General features: G+C 44.4%; 1 protein-coding gene across 1 annotated transcript in view; it reads right to left on the bottom strand.

Moving 5' to 3' along the window:
• The window catches only part of LOC139417313 (calmodulin-binding transcription activator 1-like), a 633,264-nt gene that overhangs the window by 53,135 nt on the left and 562,449 nt on the right, over window positions 1–17,680 (bottom strand). The window contains exon 7 of the mRNA XM_071166580.1: window positions 11,468–11,621. Coding sequence (XP_071022681.1) covers window positions 11,468–11,621 — 154 coding nt within the window. The remainder of the gene's footprint in view (window positions 1–11,467; window positions 11,622–17,680) is intronic.

The raw sequence follows: 17,680 nt of genomic DNA, 5'->3' as shown, positions 1-17,680 counted from the left end.
TCCTGGTTGTTTTATGAGGGAGGAAGAGAGAGATTCTGGAATATTCAAGGCCTGAGGTCATTTGCCTTTGGCCTAAAGAGCAGGAACCTGGACTTCACCAAAGAAATCAGAAATACAGACATTGTCATGCTAAGAAACACGCTATAGAGGAGATGAACCCACTGGTTGCCCTCTAGGTTACAGAGAGCTGGTAGTCCGATCCAACAAACTACCAGGTGTGAAACAGGGAAGGGACTCAGGGGGTATGCTAATTTGGTATAGAGCAGACCTAACTCACTCTATTTAATTAAATAAAACAGGAACATTTTACATTTGGCTAGAAATTCAAAAGAAAATGATCTCAACAGAGAAAAATGTCCTCCTGTGTGCAACCTATATCCCCCCACTATAATACCCATACTTTAATGAAGACAGCTTCTCCATCCTGGAGGGGGAAATTAATAATTTCCAGGCCCAGGGACATGTACTAGTCTGTGGCTACCTAAATGCCAGAACTGGACAAGAACCTGACACCCTCAGCACACAGGGAGACAAACACCCACCTGGAGGTGACAGCATTCCCTCCCCCATATGCCCCCCTAGACACAACTACGACAACATAACCAACAAAAACGGGTCAGCAGCTCTGTTGCACACTGGGTATATACACAGTCAATGGTAGGCTTCGAGGTGACTAGTATGGTAGGTACACCTATAGCTCATCTCTTGGCAGTAGTACTGTATACTACTTTATCACTGACCTCAAACCAGAGTCTCTCAGATCATTTACAGATTACAGCAAAATCACAGTCTACTTGAACAGAGGAATACTCAATCACGAGGCATCAAAGCCAATGTAACTTAATAATATTAAGAAATGCTATAGATGGAATGAAAGTAGTGTGAAATCCTAACAAAAAACTATTTGGCAACAACAAATTCAATCCCATTCAGACAACTTCCGTGACACATGTTTCACTGTAATAGTGAAGGTGTAAACTTGGCAGTAGAAAACCTAAACAGTATATTTGACCTCTCAGCTTCCCTATCAAATCTAAAAATCTCAAATAGAAAACCGAAGAAAATGAACAACAATGACGAATGGTTTTACGAAGAATGCAGAAACCTAAGAAAGAAATTGAGAAACCTATCCATCCAAAAACATAGAGACGCAGAAAACCTGAGCCTACGCCTTCAATATGGTGAATCACTAAAACAATACAGAAATACACTACGGAAAAAGAAGGAACAGCATGTCAGAAATCAGCTAAATGTAACTAAAGAATCATAGCCTCTAACCACTACTGGGAAAATTGGAAAACACTAAATCAACAACAACACAAAGAGTTATCTATTCAAAACGGAGATGTGTGGATAAACCACTTCTCCAATCTTTTAGGCCCTATAACAAAAAACAAACAGCAGAAACATATACATGATCAAATACAAATCTTAGTATCAACTATTAAAGACTACCAGAACCCACTGGATTGAACTACAGGACAAAATATAAACCCTCCTTTGGTGTTGAAGGTTTCCTCGATTCAATGATGAAATATACAGACCACAAATTCCAATTGGCTATACTTAAACTCTTTAACATCATCCTTAGCTCTGGCATCTTCCCCAATATTTGGAACCAAGGACTGATCGCCCCAATCCACAAAAGTGGAGACAAATTTGACTCCAATAACTACCGTGGGATATGCGTCAACAGCAACCTTGGGAAAATCCTCTGCATTATCATTAACAGCAGACTCATACATTTCCAGAGTGAAAACAATGTAATGAACAAATGTCAAGTTGTTTTTTTACCAAATTACCATACGACAGACCACATATTCCCCCTGCACACCCTAATTGACAAAAAAATCTAGCCATAACAAAGGCAACGTCTTCTCATGCTTTGTTGATTTCAAAAAAGCTTTTGACTCAATTTGGTATGGTCTGCTATACCAATTGATGGATAGTGGTGTTGAGGGAAAAACATACGACATTATAAAATCCATGTACACAAACAACAAGTGTGCGGTAAAAATTGGCAAAAAAACACATTTCTTTCCACAGGGCTGTGGAGAGAGACAGGGATGCAGCTTAAGCCCCACCCTCTTAAACATATATTTCAACGAATTGGCGAGGGCACTAGAACAGTCTATAGCACCTGGCCTCGCCCTACTAGAATCTGGAGTCAAATGTCTACTGTTTGCTGATGATTTGGTGCTTCTGTCCCCAACCAAGGATGGCCTACAGCAGCACTTAGATCTTCTGCACAGATTCTGTCAGACCTGGGCCCTGACAGTAAATCTCAGTAAGACCAAAATAATGGTGTTCCAAAAAATATCTATTTGCCAGGAACACAAATACAAATTCCATCTAAACACCGTTGCCCTAGAGCACACAAAAAACGATACATACCTCGGTCTAAACATCAGAGCCATAGGTAACACAAAGCTGAGAACGATCTGAGAGACAAGGCAAGAAGGGCATTCTATGCCATCAAAAGAAACATAAAATTCGACATATCAATTAGGATCTGGATAAAAATACTTGAATCAGTCATAGAGCCCATTGTCCTTTATGGTTGTGAGGTCTGGGGTCCGCTCACCAACCAAGACTTCACAAAATGGGACAAACGGAAAATTGAGACTCTGCATGCAGAATTCAGCAAAAATATCCTCTGTGTACAACGTAAAACACCAAATAATGCATGCAGAACAGAATTAGGTCGATACCCACTAATTATCCAAATCCAGAAAAGAGCCGTTAAAATCTACAACCACCTAAAAGGAAGCGATTCCCAAACCTTCCATAACAAAGCCATCACCTACAGAGAGACGAAGCTGGAGAAGAGGCAAGCTGGTCCTGGGGCTCTGTTCACAAACACAAACACACCATACAGAGCCTCAGGACAGCAGCACAATCAGACCCAACCAAATCATGAGAAAACAAAAAGATAATTACTTGACACATTGGAAAGAATTAACAAAAAAACAGAGCAAACTAGAATGCTATTTGGCCCTAAACGGAGAGTACACAGTGGCAGAATACCTGACCACTGTGACTGACCAAAACATAAGGAAAGCTTTGACTGTGTACAGACTCAGTGAGCATAGCCTTGCTATTGAGAAAGGCTGCCATAGGCAGACCTGGCTCTCAAGAGAAGACCGGCTTGATGCACACTGCCCACAAAATGAGGTGGAAACTGAGTGGCCCTTCCTAACCTCCTGCCAAATATATGACCATATTAGAGACACATATTCCCTCAGATTACACAGATCCACAAAGAATTCGAAAACATTTCAATTTTTGATAAACTCCCATATCCGTTGTGTGAAATACCACAGTGTGTCATCACAGCAGCAGAATTTGTGACCTGTTGTCACAAGAAAAGGGCAATTGTAAATACAATGGCTGAGGCTGCTTTGTTGCTCTGTGGATGTGTCCCAATTGGCCATTGGACCTGGTCAAAAGTAGTGCACTATATAGGGAAAAGGGTGCAATTTGGAACGCAGCTGCATGTGGCCTCATGTAGCCTCATGTAGCCCATCAGCTAGAAGGCATCTCACCCTTCTCGGCCCTCATTGTCCCAACAACTCCCCAAAGTTAATGACTTCACGCATTACTGCAAATGGCTGGGATTGAAATGATGCCCCACACCTGATGAATACAGTAGTTCACTGCAATGCTGTTAGCTGTCCATTTCCTGTACTGATATATCCTGTCATGTACTGTCCTGTACTGATATATCCTGTCATGTACTGTCCTGTACTGATATATCCTGTCATGTACTGTCCTGTACTGATATATCCTGTCATGTACTGTCCTGTACTGATATATCCTGTCATGTACTGTCCTGTACTGATATATCCTGTCATGTACTGTCCTGTACTGATATATCCTGTCATGTACTGTCCTGTACTGATATATCCTGTCATGTACTGTCCTGTACTGATATATCCTGTCATCAAATCAAATCAAATCAAATCAAATTTTATTTGTCACATACACATGGTTAGCAGATGTTAATGCGAGTGTAGCGAAATGCTTGTGCTTCTAGTTCCGACAATGCAGTAATAACAAGTAATCTAACTAACAATTCCAAAACTACTGTCTTGTACACAGTGTAAGGGGATAAAGAATATGTACATAAGGATATATGAATGAGTGATGGTACAGAGCAGCATAGGCAAGATACAGTAGATGGTATCGGGTACAGTATGTACAAATGAGATGAGTATGTAAACAAAGTGGCATAGTATAGTATAAAGTGGCTAGTGATACATGTATTACATAAGGATACCGTCGATGATATAGAGTACAGTATATACGTATGCGTATGAGATGAATAATGTAGGGTAAGTAACATTTATATAAGGTAGCATTGTTTAAAGTGGCTAGTGATATATTTACATCATTTCCCATCAATTCCCATTATTAAAGTGGCTGGAGTTGAGTCAGTGTCAGTGTGTTGGCAGCAGCCACTCAGTGTTAGTGGTGGCTGTTTAACAGTCTGATGGCCTTGAGATAGAAGCTGTTTTTCAGTCTCTCGGTCCCAGCTTTGATGCACCTGTACTGACCTCGCCTTCTGGATGATAGCGGGGTGAACAGGCAGTGGCTCGGGTGGTTGATGTCCTTGATGATCTTTATGGCCTTCCTGTGGCATCGGGTGGTGTAGGTGTCCTGGAGGGCAGGTAGTTTGCCCCCGGTGATGCGTTGTGCAGACCTCACTACCCTCTGGAGAGCCTTACGGTTGAGGGCGGTGCAGTTGCCATACCAGGCGGTGATACAGCCCGCCAGGATGCTCTCGATTGTGCATCTGTAGAAGTTTGTGAGTGCTTTTGGTGACAAGCCGAATTTCTTCAGCCTCCTGAGGTTGAAGAGGCGCTGCTGCGCCTTCTTCACGATGCTGTCTGTGTGAGTGGACCAATTCAGTTTGTCTGTGATGTGTATGCCGAGGAACTTAAAACTTGCTACCCTCTCCACTACTGTTCCATCGATGTGGATAGGGGGGTGTTCCCTCTGCTGTTTCCTGAAGTCCACAATCATCTCCTTAGTTTTGTTGACGTTGAGTGTGAGGTTGTTTTCCTGACACCACACTCCGAGGGCCCTCACCTCCTCCCTGTAGGCCGTCTCATCGTTGTTGGTAATCAAGCCTACCACTGTTGTGTCGTCCGCAAACTTGATGATTGAGTTGGAGGCGTGCGTGGCCACGCAGTCGTGGGTGAACAGGGAGTACAGGAGAGGGCTCAGAACGCAACCTTGTGGGGCCCCAGTGTTGAGGATCAGCGGGGAGGAGATGTTGTTGCCTACCCTCACCACCTGGGGGCGGCCCGTCAGGAAGTCCAGTACCCAGTTGCACAGGGCGGGGTCGAGACCCAGGGTCTCGAGCTTGATGACGAGCTTGGAGGGTACTATGGTGTTGAATGCCGAGCTGTAGTCGATGAACAGCATTCTCACATAGGTATTCCTCTTGTCCAGATGGGTTAGGGCAGTGTGCAGTGTGGTTGAGATTGCATCGTCTGTGGACCTATTTGGGCGGTAAGCAAATTGGAGTGGGTCTAGGGTGTCAGGTAGGGTGGAGGTGATATGGTCCTTGACTAGTCTCTCAAAGCACTTCATGATGACGGATGTGAGTGCTACGGGGCGGTAGTCATTTAGCTCAGTTACCTTAGCTTTCTTGGGAACAGGAACAATGGTGGCCCTCTTGAAGCATGTGGGAACAGCAGACTGGTATAGGGATTGATTGAATATGTCCGTAAACACACCGGCCAGCTGGTCTGCGCATGCTCTGAGGGCGCGGCTGGGGATGCCATCTGGGCCTGCAGCCTTGCGAGGGTTAACACGTTTAAATGTCTTACTCACCTCGGCTGCAGTGAAGGAGAGACCGCATGTTTTCGTTGCAGGCCGTGTCAGTGGCACTGTATTGTCCTCAAAGCGGGCAAAAAAGTTATTTAGTCTGCCTGGGAGCAAGACATCCTGGTCCGTGACTGGGCTGGGTTTCTTCCTGTAGTCCGTGATTGACTGTAGACCCTGCCACATGCCTCTTGTGTCTGAGCCGTTGAATTGAGATTCTACTTTGTCTCTGTACTGGCGCTTAGCTTGTTTGATAGCCTTGCGGAGGGAATAGCTGCACTGTTTGTATTCGGTCATGTTACCAGACACCTTGCCCTGATTAAAAGCAGTGGTTCGCGCTTTCAGTTTCACACGAATGCTGCCATCAATCCACGGTTTCTGGTTAGGGAATGTTTTAATCGTTGCTATGGGAACGACATCTTCAACGCACGTTCTAATGAACTCGCACACCGAATCAGCGTATTCGTCAATGTTGTTATCTGACGCAATACGAAACATCTCCCAGTCCACGTGATGGAAGCAGTCTTGGAGTGTGGAGTCAGCTTGGTCGGACCAGCGTTGGACAGACCTCAGCGTGGGAGCCTCTTGTTTTAGTTTCTGTCTGTAGGCAGGGATCAACAAAATGGAGTCGTGGTCAGCTTTTCCGAAAGGGGGGCGGGGCAGGGCCTTATATGCGTCGCGGAAGTTAGAGTAACAATGGTCCAAGGTCTTTCCTCCCCTGGTTGCGCAATCGATATGCTGATAAAATTTGGGGAGTCTTGTTTTCAGATTAGCCTTGTTAAAATCCCCAGCTACAATGAATGCAGCCTCCGGATAAATTGTTTCCAGTTTGCAGAGAGTTAAATAAAGTTCGTTCAGAGCCATCGATGTGTCTGCTTGGGGGGGGAGGGGATATATACGGCTGTGATTATAATCGAAGAGAATTCTCTTGGTAGATAATGCGGTCTACATTTGATTGTGAGGAATTCTAAATCAGGTGAACAGAAGGATTTGAGTTCCTGTATGTTTCTTTCATCGCACCATGTCACGTTAGTCATAAGGCGTTAGTCATGTACTGTCCTGTACTGATATATCCTGTCATGTACTGTCCTGTACTGATATATCCTGTCATGTTCTGTCCTGTACTGATATATCCTGTCATGTACTGTCCTGTACTGATATATCCTGTCATGTACTGTCCTGTACTGATATATCCTGTCATGTTCTGTCCTGTACTGATATATCCTGTCATGTTCTGTCCTGTACTGATATATCCTGTCATGTACTGTCCTGTACTGATATATCCTGTCATGTACTGTCCTGTACTGATATATCCTGTCGTGTTCTGTCCTGTACTGATATATCCTGTCATGTACTGTCCTGTACTGATATATCCTGTCATGTTCTGTCCTGTACTGATATATCCTGTCATGTACTGTCCTGTACTGATATATCCTGTCATGTACTGTCCTGTACTGATATATCCTGTCATGTTCTGTCCTGTACTGATATATCCTGTCATGTACTGTCCTGTACTGATATATCCTGTCATGTACTGTCCTGTACTGATATATCCTGTCATGTTCTGTCCTGTACTGATATATCCTGTCATGTTCTGTCCTGTACTGATATATCCTGTCATGTACTGTCCTGTACTGATATATCCTGTCATGTACTGTCCTGTACTGATATATCCTGTCATGTACTGTCCTGTGGTGGATGGGATGCTCAAGTGACTCCTAAACTGATTGCCTGAGGAGCAATGAAGGAGAAAACGATAGTGGAGCGTATGCTCTGGTGAACATGGCCAGCGTGTGTGTGTGTGTTAGGGCCTTGCCTGGCTAGCTGGTCTGTATTCACAGAGCATCTGTCCCTCACTGTGCATCTGAAAGCTGCTGACACACTACTCTCTATCTGGTCCCATCACCAATAATCAGCCATGTGAACATCACTCACCATCACCGCCCTGCCCCTGCCAACATACGTATACACCCGCACATATACACCCGCACACACACATACATACAGCCTGGAGTCTGGCTATTAACAACTCTCTCAAAGATTTTCAAAAGCCCCTAAAAGATTATTATCATCAGACAAACACTGACATTTTCCCAAACACTCTTATACACTGTCTCAAACACTGTCTTAAATATTTAGTCTTGCCCATTAACCCTCTGAATGGGACACATACACAATCCATGTCTTATTGTCTCAAGGCTTAAAAATCCTTCTTTAACTCATCTCCTCCCCTTCATCTACACTGATTGAAGTCTATTTAACAAATGACATCAATAAGGGATCATAGCTTCCACCTGGATTCACCTGGTCAGTCTATGTCATGGAAAGAGAATATGTTCCTAATGTTTTGTACACTCAGTGTATATACAGTTGAAATCGGAAGTTTAAATACACTTAGGTTGGAGTCATTAAAACTTGTTTTTCAACCACTTCACAAATGTCTTGTTAACAAACTACAGTTTTGGCAAGTCGGTTAGGACATCTTCTTTGTGCATGACACAAGTAATTTTCCAACAATTGTTTACAGACAGATTATTTCACTTAAAGTTCACTGTATCACAATTCCAGTGGGTCAGAAGCTTACATACACTAAGTTGACTGTGCCTTTAAACAGCTTGGAAAATTCCAGAAAATGTTGTCATGGTTTTAGAGGCCTCTGATAGACTAATTGACATAAGTTTAGCCAATTGGAGGTGTACCTGTGGATGTATTTCAAGGCCTACCTTCAAACTCAGTGCCACTTTGCTTGACATCATGGGAAAACCAAAATAAATCAGCCAAGACCTCAGAATTTTTTTTAGACCTCCACAAGTCTGGTTCATCCTTGGGAGCAATTTCCAAACACCTGAAGGTACCACATTCATCTGTACAAACAATAGTACGCAAGTATAAACACCATGGGACCACGCAGCCGTCATACCGCTCAGGAAGGAGACGCGTTCTGTCTTCTAGATATGACTGTACTTTGGTGCGAAAAGTGCAAATCAATCCCAGAACAACAGCAAAGGACCTTGTGAAGATGCTGGAGGAAACCGGTACAAAAGTATCTATATTCACAGTAAAAATGAGTCCTATATCGACATAACCTGAAAGGCCGCTCAGCAAGGAAGAAGCCACTGTTCCAAAACCGGCATAAAAAACGCCAGACTACGGTTCGCAACTGCACATGTGGACAAAGATTGTACTTTTTGGAGAAATGTTTTCAGGTCTGATGAAACAAAAAAAAATATGTTTGGCCATAATGACCATTGTTATGTTTGGAGGAAAAAGGGGAAGGCTTGCAAGCCGACGTATACTATCCCAACCGTGAAGCACGGGGTGGTAGCATCATGTTGTGGGGGTGCATTGCTGCAGGAGGGACTGGTGAACTTCACAAAATAGATGGCATCATGAAGTAGGACAATTATGTGGATATATTGAAGCAACATCTCAAAATGGGTCTTCCAAATGAACAATGACCCAAAGCATACTTCCAAAGTTGTGGCAAATGGCTCAAGGACAACAAAGTCAAGGTATTGGAGTGGCCATCACAAAGCCCGGACCTCAATCCTATAGAAGATTTGTGGGCAGAACTGAAAAAGCGTGTGCGAGCAAGGAGGCCTACAAACCTGACTCAGTTACACCAGTTACTAGGAGGAATGGGCCAAAATTCACCCAACTAGATCTTCTGCGCAGATTCTGTCAGACCTAGGCCCTGACAGTAAATCTCAGTAAGACATGGTGTTCCACATTTTTTCCAGTTGCCAGGACCACAAAAAGAAATGCCATGCCCTAGAGAAAACCAAAAACCAAACCTACCTCAGCCTAAACATCAGCACCACAGGTAACTTCCAAAAAGCTGTGAATGATCTGAGAGACAAGAAAGGCAAGAAAGGCCTTCTAATTGCCTTCTACGCCATCAAAGGGAACATGAAATTCATATTTAAAAATGATTGAATCAGTTATAGAACCCATTGTCCTTTATGGTGCTTTATTCTATAACTAAAGGACTCCTGATATCTCCTGTTGTGGTCTTTTTCCTAGCTAGGGCCATCTACTTTAAGTGCTGCCTGTCTTCCCAGTAGACTAATTGGTGTGTGAACTGCTGACTGCTCATAACTTGCAGATAGTTGTTGACACATCAACCAGGATCAGGGGGCAGGGCAATTTGTGACTTGTTTTAGTAATCAGTGGCTGTATTGGAGGGGGCGTGGTTTCACCTCTCCTAGGCAATCAGCAATTAGTACAGGGAGGCGTGCTCTCCACCTCTGCTAGGCAATTAGCAATCAGTGTTAGTTCTTCAGTCTCCCTGGTTTCTCAGCGGCAGCTGTAAGCGGTGGTCGTTCAGTTCTGCCGGAACTCTAAGGCCATCGCCGAAACTAAGACGGTTCTGCCGAGTTGTTTGAGGAAGGAAAGAGAGGAAGGCTCACACCACTCTGTCACTTGAGTATCTTACCTAGTTATTTACAGATTATCTCATTTAGCTTTTTTGTATCTTTGTCAACTACTGTGTGTGTGTTCTATACCTGTTAATTCCTCTCCCTGTAGGCTTTACAGACGCTCCCCACCCCTTGTCTGCAACCCTTCTGATTTAGTGCACACAAAACCCAGGTGGAATTCCGGGCATCTGGCAGCATTTGGAACTGGTGATCTGCGGTCAGAACGCAGAGTTCATCTCAGCCTATGCTGCCCTTCAGTCCCTTGGCTTTTTGGTCCCAACGGAGACATGGATCACCCCTCTAATTATCAAAATCCAGAAAAGAGCCTTTCAATTCTACAACCACCTAAAAGAAAGAAATTCCCAAACCTTCCCTAACAAAGCCATCACCTACAGAGAGATAAGTCTGCTCAGCAAGCTGTTCATGGGGCTCTGGTCACAAACCGACTCCACATAGCTCCAGGACAGCAACACAATTAGACCCAACCAAAACATGAGAAAACAAAATTATAATTACTTGACACATTGGAAAGAACCGAGCAAACTGGAACGCTATTTGGCCCTAAACAGAGAGTACACAGTGGCAGATACCTGACCACTGTGACTGACCCAAACTTAAGGAAAGCTTTGACTATGTACAGACTCAGTGAGCATAGCCTTGCTATTGAGAAAGGCCACCATAGGCAGACCTGGCTCTCGAGAAGACAGGCTATGTGCTCACTGCCCACAAAATGGAAATTGAGCTGCACTTCTTAACCTCCTGCCAAATGTATGACCATATTAGAGACATATTTCCCTCAGATTACACAAACCCACAAAGAATTCTGAAATAAATCAAATTTTGAACTCATGTCTATTTGGTGAAATACGACAGTGTGCCATCACAGCAGCAAGATGTGTGCTCTTAGGCTGGGCACCATGGTGCTGGAGGGCTGGGTGATAGGTGACCTCTGTTTACCAGACAGCTCCAGTCAGGAACACAATAACAACATAGTAACCAGGCCAGGTCTCTAAGAGAGCCTGTGTGGGTACATTAATAAGGCTAGGAGAGGTCTGAGCATTAAAGACCCAGACATGAGTGTCTAGTCTGTTTGTGTGTCTGGGGCTCTTAGGGCTAGACCCTTGAGAAGAGCTTGCACCTGTAATGAATAGGGCTTTGAAAAGGCTTGGCGCTCTCAATAAGTGCTGTGCTCTAAATGTGATAGGTCAGATACTCACACATGGGCTTGAGCTGGCCAATCAGCTCCTCCTTGGTCCACTTGGCCCATTCCTTCTTGTCTGTGTTGATGGAGCACAGGATTGGCCCGCATGGTTTCCCACAGTCCTCTATGGCCGGCACATTCAAGTAGTGGACGAGCACGATGTCAGGGTTCTGGAGAGGGAGGGAGAGAAGGAGGGGAACCTTAGGTTAGTCAGCAGACTCAGATGATGTGGGTCTGGTAACAGTGAGAGAGAATGGGAATCACACATAGGCCCAGAGAGAGAGAGACCCTGCTGGAAGTGTAACACCTTCCAGCATTACAGCTGTTGTGTTAGCACACAGACATGCTGCTGGAATAGGCTGCTGTTGGAGAGACATGGTAACTCTCACACAAATAATTGAGTGAGAAAAGCTCACAGAGAGTGACAGAGAGAGGGTAAGAGAGACAGAGAAAGAGAAGCAAAACATAAATGTGTCTCTGAAGAAATATGTGGAGGGGATGTTAAAACCTCTTTGGAAGATTGTGTGTCTGCGTGTGAGGTAATGGCCCTGCTATGTGCATGTAACACACTTATAGCATTTTGTGTAGTCCTCCCACATGCCGAGCCAATGCCCTCTATTAACTTGCCTGTGTACCCAGTCAGATCCACCAATTTACCCGCCACAACTGTTACCTACAGTATGTAAATTCCCTAAATTGACAGCTTATGAAAAATTGGTGCCATTTAAAAGACCGGTTGAGCCGGTGTGAATAACATCAATTGTGTTCTGTAATCATGAATAACTTTGATTACTGTGCAGAGTAAACAGTGGCAGGAGAAACACTCCCACTCCACTCCTTAAGACTCCATTTATTAGTAACACACTAATGCCAATAACAACACACACATGCACCACACTCACTCTCATTAGGTGTACACACACACACACACACACCTGTTAAAGTACCAAAAGAAATGTAATGACAGCATGTGTTTGAGTGTAGTTTGAAGCTTCTTCAGTGCGAAGTGGATTCTAAATCAACATGCATCTAGGTCTGTGCTCCCTACTGGTCCAAACCATTCATTTGTACCACTCATTCCTCCATTCCCCTCTCCAACCCCCTTATCCTCTCTCTCTACCTTGATCAAGGATGGAGGGAGGGGTGAGAGATTCACCAGGGATAATAAAGATGGAGGGACAAGGAGAGAGAAACACCAGGGATAATAAAGATGCAGGGACAAGGAGAGAGAAACACCAGGGATAATAAAGATGGAGGGACAAGGAGAGAGAAACACCAGGGATAATAAAGATGGAGGGACAAGGAGAGAGAAACACCAGGGATAATAAAGATGCAGGGACAAGGAGAGAGATACACCAGGGATAATAAAGATGCAGGGACAAGGAGAGAGAAACACCAGGGATAATAAAGATGCAGGGACAAGGAGAGCGATACACCAGGGATAGTAAAGATGGAGGGACAAGGAGAGAGATACACCAGGGATAATAAAGATGGAGGGACAAGGAGAGAGATACACCAGGGTTAATAAAGATGGAGGGACAAGGAGAGAAACACCAAGGATAATAAAGATGGAGGGAGGGGAGAGAAACACCAGGGATAATAAAGATGGAGGGAGAGGAGAGAGAAACACCAGGGATAATAAAGATGGAGGGACAAGGAGAGAGATACACCAGGGATAATAAAGATGGAGGGACAATGAGAGAGATACACCAGGGATAATAAAGATGGAGGGACAAGGAGAGAAACACCAGGCATAATAAAGATGTAGGGACAAGGAGAGAGAAACACCAGGGATAATAAAGATGCAGGGACAAGGAGAGAGATACACCAGGGATAATAAAGATGGAGGGACAATGAGAGAAACACCAAGGATAATAAAGATGGAGGGAAGAGGAGAGAGATACACCAGGGATAATAAAGATGGAGGGAGGAGAGAGAAACACCAGGGATAATAAAGATGGAGGGAGGGGAGAGAAACACCAGGGATAATAAAGATGGAGGGAGAGGAGAGAGAAACACCAGGGATAATAAAGATGGAGGGACAAGGAGAGAGATACACCAGGGATAATAAAGATGGAGGGACAATGAGAGAGATACACCAGGGATAATAAAGATGGAGGGAGGGGAGAGAAACACCAGGGATAATAAAGATGGAGGGAAGAGGAGAGAGAAACACCAGGGATAATAAAGATGGAGGGACAATGAGAGAGATACACCAGGGATAATAAAGATGGATGGAGGGGAGAGAGATACACCAGGGATAATAAAGATGGAGGGACAAGGAGAGAGAAACACCAGGGATAATAAAGATGGAGGGACAAGGAGAGAGATACACCAGGGATAATAAAGATGGGTGGAGGGGAGAGAGATACACCAGGGATAATAAAGATGGAGGGACAAGAAGAGAGAAACACCAGGGATAATAAAGATGGAGGGACAAGGAGAGAGAAACACCAAGGATAATAAAGATGGAGGGACAAGGAGAGAGAAACACCAGTGATAATAAAGATGGAGGGAGGGGAGAGAAATACACCAGGGATAATAAAGATGGAGGGACAAGGAGAGAGAAACACCAGGGATAATAGAGATGGAGGAACAAGGAGAGAGAAACACCAGGGATAATAAAGATGGAGGGACATGAAGAGAGAAACACCAGGGATAATAAAGATGGAGGGACAAGGAGAGAGAAACACCAGGGATAATAAAGATGGAGGGAGGGGAGAGAAATACACCAGGGATAATAAAGATGAAGGGACAAGGAGAGAGAAACACCAGGGTTAATAGAGATGTAGGAACAAGGAGAGAGAAACACCAGGGATAATAAAGATGGAGGGACAAGGAGAGATAAACACCAGGGATAATAAAGATGGAGGGACATGAAGAGAGAAACACCAGGGATAATAAAGATGGAAGGACAAGGAGAGAGAAACACCGGGAATAATAAAGATGTAGGGACAAGGAGAGAGAAATACAAGGAATAATAAAGATGGAGGGACAAGGAGAGAGATACACCAGGGATAAAAAGGATAGAGGGACAAGGAGAGAGATACACCAGCGATAATAAAATGGATGGAGGGGAGAGAAACACAAGGGATAATGAAGATGGAGGGAAGAGGAGAGAGAAACACCAGGGATAATGAAGATGGGGGACAAGGAGAGAGATACACCAGGGATAATAAAGATGGAGGGAGGGGAGAGAAACACCAGGGATAATAAAGATGGAGGCAAGAGGAGAGAGAAACACCAGGGATAATAAAGATGGAGGGACAAGGAGAGAGATACACCAGGGATAATAAAGATGGAGGGACAAGGAGAGAGAAACACCAGGGATATTAAAGATGGAGGGACAAGGAGAGAGAAACACCAGGGATAATAAAGATGTAGGGACAAGGAGAGAGAAACACCAGGGATAATAAAGATGGGGGGACAAGGAGAGAGAAACACCAGGGATAATAAAGATGGAGGGAAGAGGAGAGAGAAACACCAGGGATAATAAAGATGGAGGGACAAGGAGAGAGAAATACAAGGGATAATAAAGATGGAGGGACAAGGAGAGAGAAACACCAGGGATAAAAAGGATGGAGGGACAAGGAGAGAGATACACCAGGGATAATAAAGATGGAGGGAGAAGGAGAGAAACACCAGGGATAATAAAGATGGAGGGACAAGGAGAGAAACACCAGGCATAATAAAGATGGAGGGACAAGGAGAGAGAAACACCAGGGATAATAAAGATGGAGGGACATGAAGAGAGATACACCAGGGATAATAAAGATGGAGGGACAAGGAGAGAGAAATACAAGGGATAATAAAGATGGAGGGGGGGGGGGAGAAACACCAGGGATAATAAAGATGGAGGGACAAGGAGAGAGAAACACCAGGGTTAATAGAGATGTAGGAACAAGGAGAGAGAAACACCAGGGATAATAAAGATGGAGGGACAAGGAGAGAGAAACACCAGGGATAATAAAGATGGAGGGACATGAAGAGAGAAACACCAGGGATAATAAAGATGGAAGGACAAGGAGAGAGAAACACCGGGAATAATAAAGATGTAGGGACAAGGAGAGAGAAATACAAGGAATAATAAAGATGGAGGGACAAGGAGAGAGATACACCAGGGATAAAAAGGATAGAGGGACAAGGAGAGAGATACACCAGCGATAATAAAATGGATGGAGGGGAGAGAAACACAAGGGATAATGAAGATGGAGGGAAGAGGAGAGAGAAACACCAGGGATAATGAAGATGGGGGACAAGGAGAGAGATACACCAGGGATAATAAAGATGGAGGGAGGGGAAAGAAACACCAGGGATAATAAAGATGGAGGCAAGAGGAGAGAGAAACACCAGGGATAATAAAGATGGAGGGACAAGGAGAGAGATACACCAGGGATAATAAAGATGGAGGGACAAGGAGAGAGAAACACCAGGGATATTAAAGATGGAGGGACAAGGAGAGAGAAACACCAGGGATAATAAAGATGTAGGGACAAGGAGAGAGAAACACCAGGGATAATAAAGATGGGGGGACAAGGAGAGAGAAACACCAGGGATAATAAAGATGGAGGGAAGAGGAGAGAGAAACACCAGGGATAATAAAGATGGAGGGACAAGGAGAGAGAAATACAAGGGATAATAAAGATGGAGGGACAAGGAGAGAGAAACACCAGGGATAAAAAGGATGGAGGGACAAGGAGAGAGATACACCAGGGATAATAAAGATGGAGGGAGAAGGAGAGAAACACCAGGGATAATAAAGATGGAGGGACAAGGAGAGAAACACCAGGCATAATAAAGATGGAGGGACAAGGAGAGAGAAACACCAGGGATAATAAAGATGGAGGGACATGAAGAGAGATACACCAGGGATAATAAAGATGGAGGGACAAGGAGAGAGAAATACAAGGGATAATAAAGATGGAGGGGGGGGGGGGGGAGAAACACCAGGGATAATAAAGATGGAGGGACAAGGAGAGAGAAATACAAGGGATAATAAAGATGGAGGGACAAGGAGAGAGAAACACCAGGGATAAAAACGATGGAGGGACAAGGAGAGAGATACACCAGGGATAATAAAATGGATGGAGGGGAGAGAAACACCAGGGATAATAAAGATGGAGGGAAGAGGAGAGAGAAACACCAGGGATAATAAAGATGGGGGACAAGGAGAGAGATACACCAGGGATAATAAAGATGGAGGGAGGGGAGAGAAACACCAGGGATAATAAAGATGGAGGGAAGAGGAGAGAGAAACACCAGGGATTATAAAGATGGAGGGACAAGGAGAGAGATACACCAGGGACAATAAAGATGGAGGGACAAGGAGAGAGATACACCAGGGATAATAAAGATGGAGGGAGGGGAGAGAAACACCAGGGATAATAAAGATGGAGGGAAGAGGAGAGAGAAACACCAGGGATTATAAAGATGGAGGGACAAGGAGAGAGATACACCAGGGACAATAAAGATGGAGGGACAAGGAGAGAGAAACACCAGGGATAATAAAGATGGAGGGACAAGGAGAGAGATACACCAGGGATAATAAAGATGGAGGGAGGGGAGAGAGATACACCAGGGATATTAAAGATGGAGGGAGGGGAGAGAGATACACCAGGGATAATAAAGATGGAGGGAGGGGAGAGAGATACACCAGGGATATTAAAGATGGAGGGACAAGGAGAGAGATCCTACACCAGACAAGGAGAGAGAAACACCAGGGATAATAAAGATGGAGGGAGGAGAGAGATACACCAGGGATAATAAAGATGGAGGGAGGAGAGAGTTACACCAGGGATAATAAAGATGGAGGGAGGAGAGAGATACACCAGGGATAATAAAGATGGAGGGACAAGGAGAGAGAAACACCAGGGATAATAAAGATGGAGGGACAAGGAGAGAGATACACCAGGGATAATAAAGATGGAGGGACAAGGAGAGAGATACACCAGGGATAATAAAGATGGAGGGAGGAGAGAGATACACCAGGGATAATAAAGATGGAGGGACAAGGAGAGAGATACACCAGGGTTAATAGAGATGGAGGAACAAGGAGAGAGAAACACCAGGGTTAATAAAGATGGAGGGACAAGGAGAGAGATACACCAGGGATAATAAAGATGGAGGGACAAGGAGAGAGATACACCAGGGATAATAAAGATGGAGGGAGGAGAGAGATACACCAGGGATAATAAAGATGGGGGGGGGGAGAAACACCAGGTATAATAAA

The sequence above is a fragment of the Oncorhynchus clarkii genome, chromosome 9 (assembly GCF_045791955.1).
Source record: "Oncorhynchus clarkii lewisi isolate Uvic-CL-2024 chromosome 9, UVic_Ocla_1.0, whole genome shotgun sequence".
Taxonomy (NCBI): domain Eukaryota; kingdom Metazoa; phylum Chordata; class Actinopteri; order Salmoniformes; family Salmonidae; genus Oncorhynchus; species Oncorhynchus clarkii.
The sequence above is the reverse complement of the archived record's forward strand: the minus strand, read 5'-3'. Positions and strand labels throughout refer to the sequence as shown.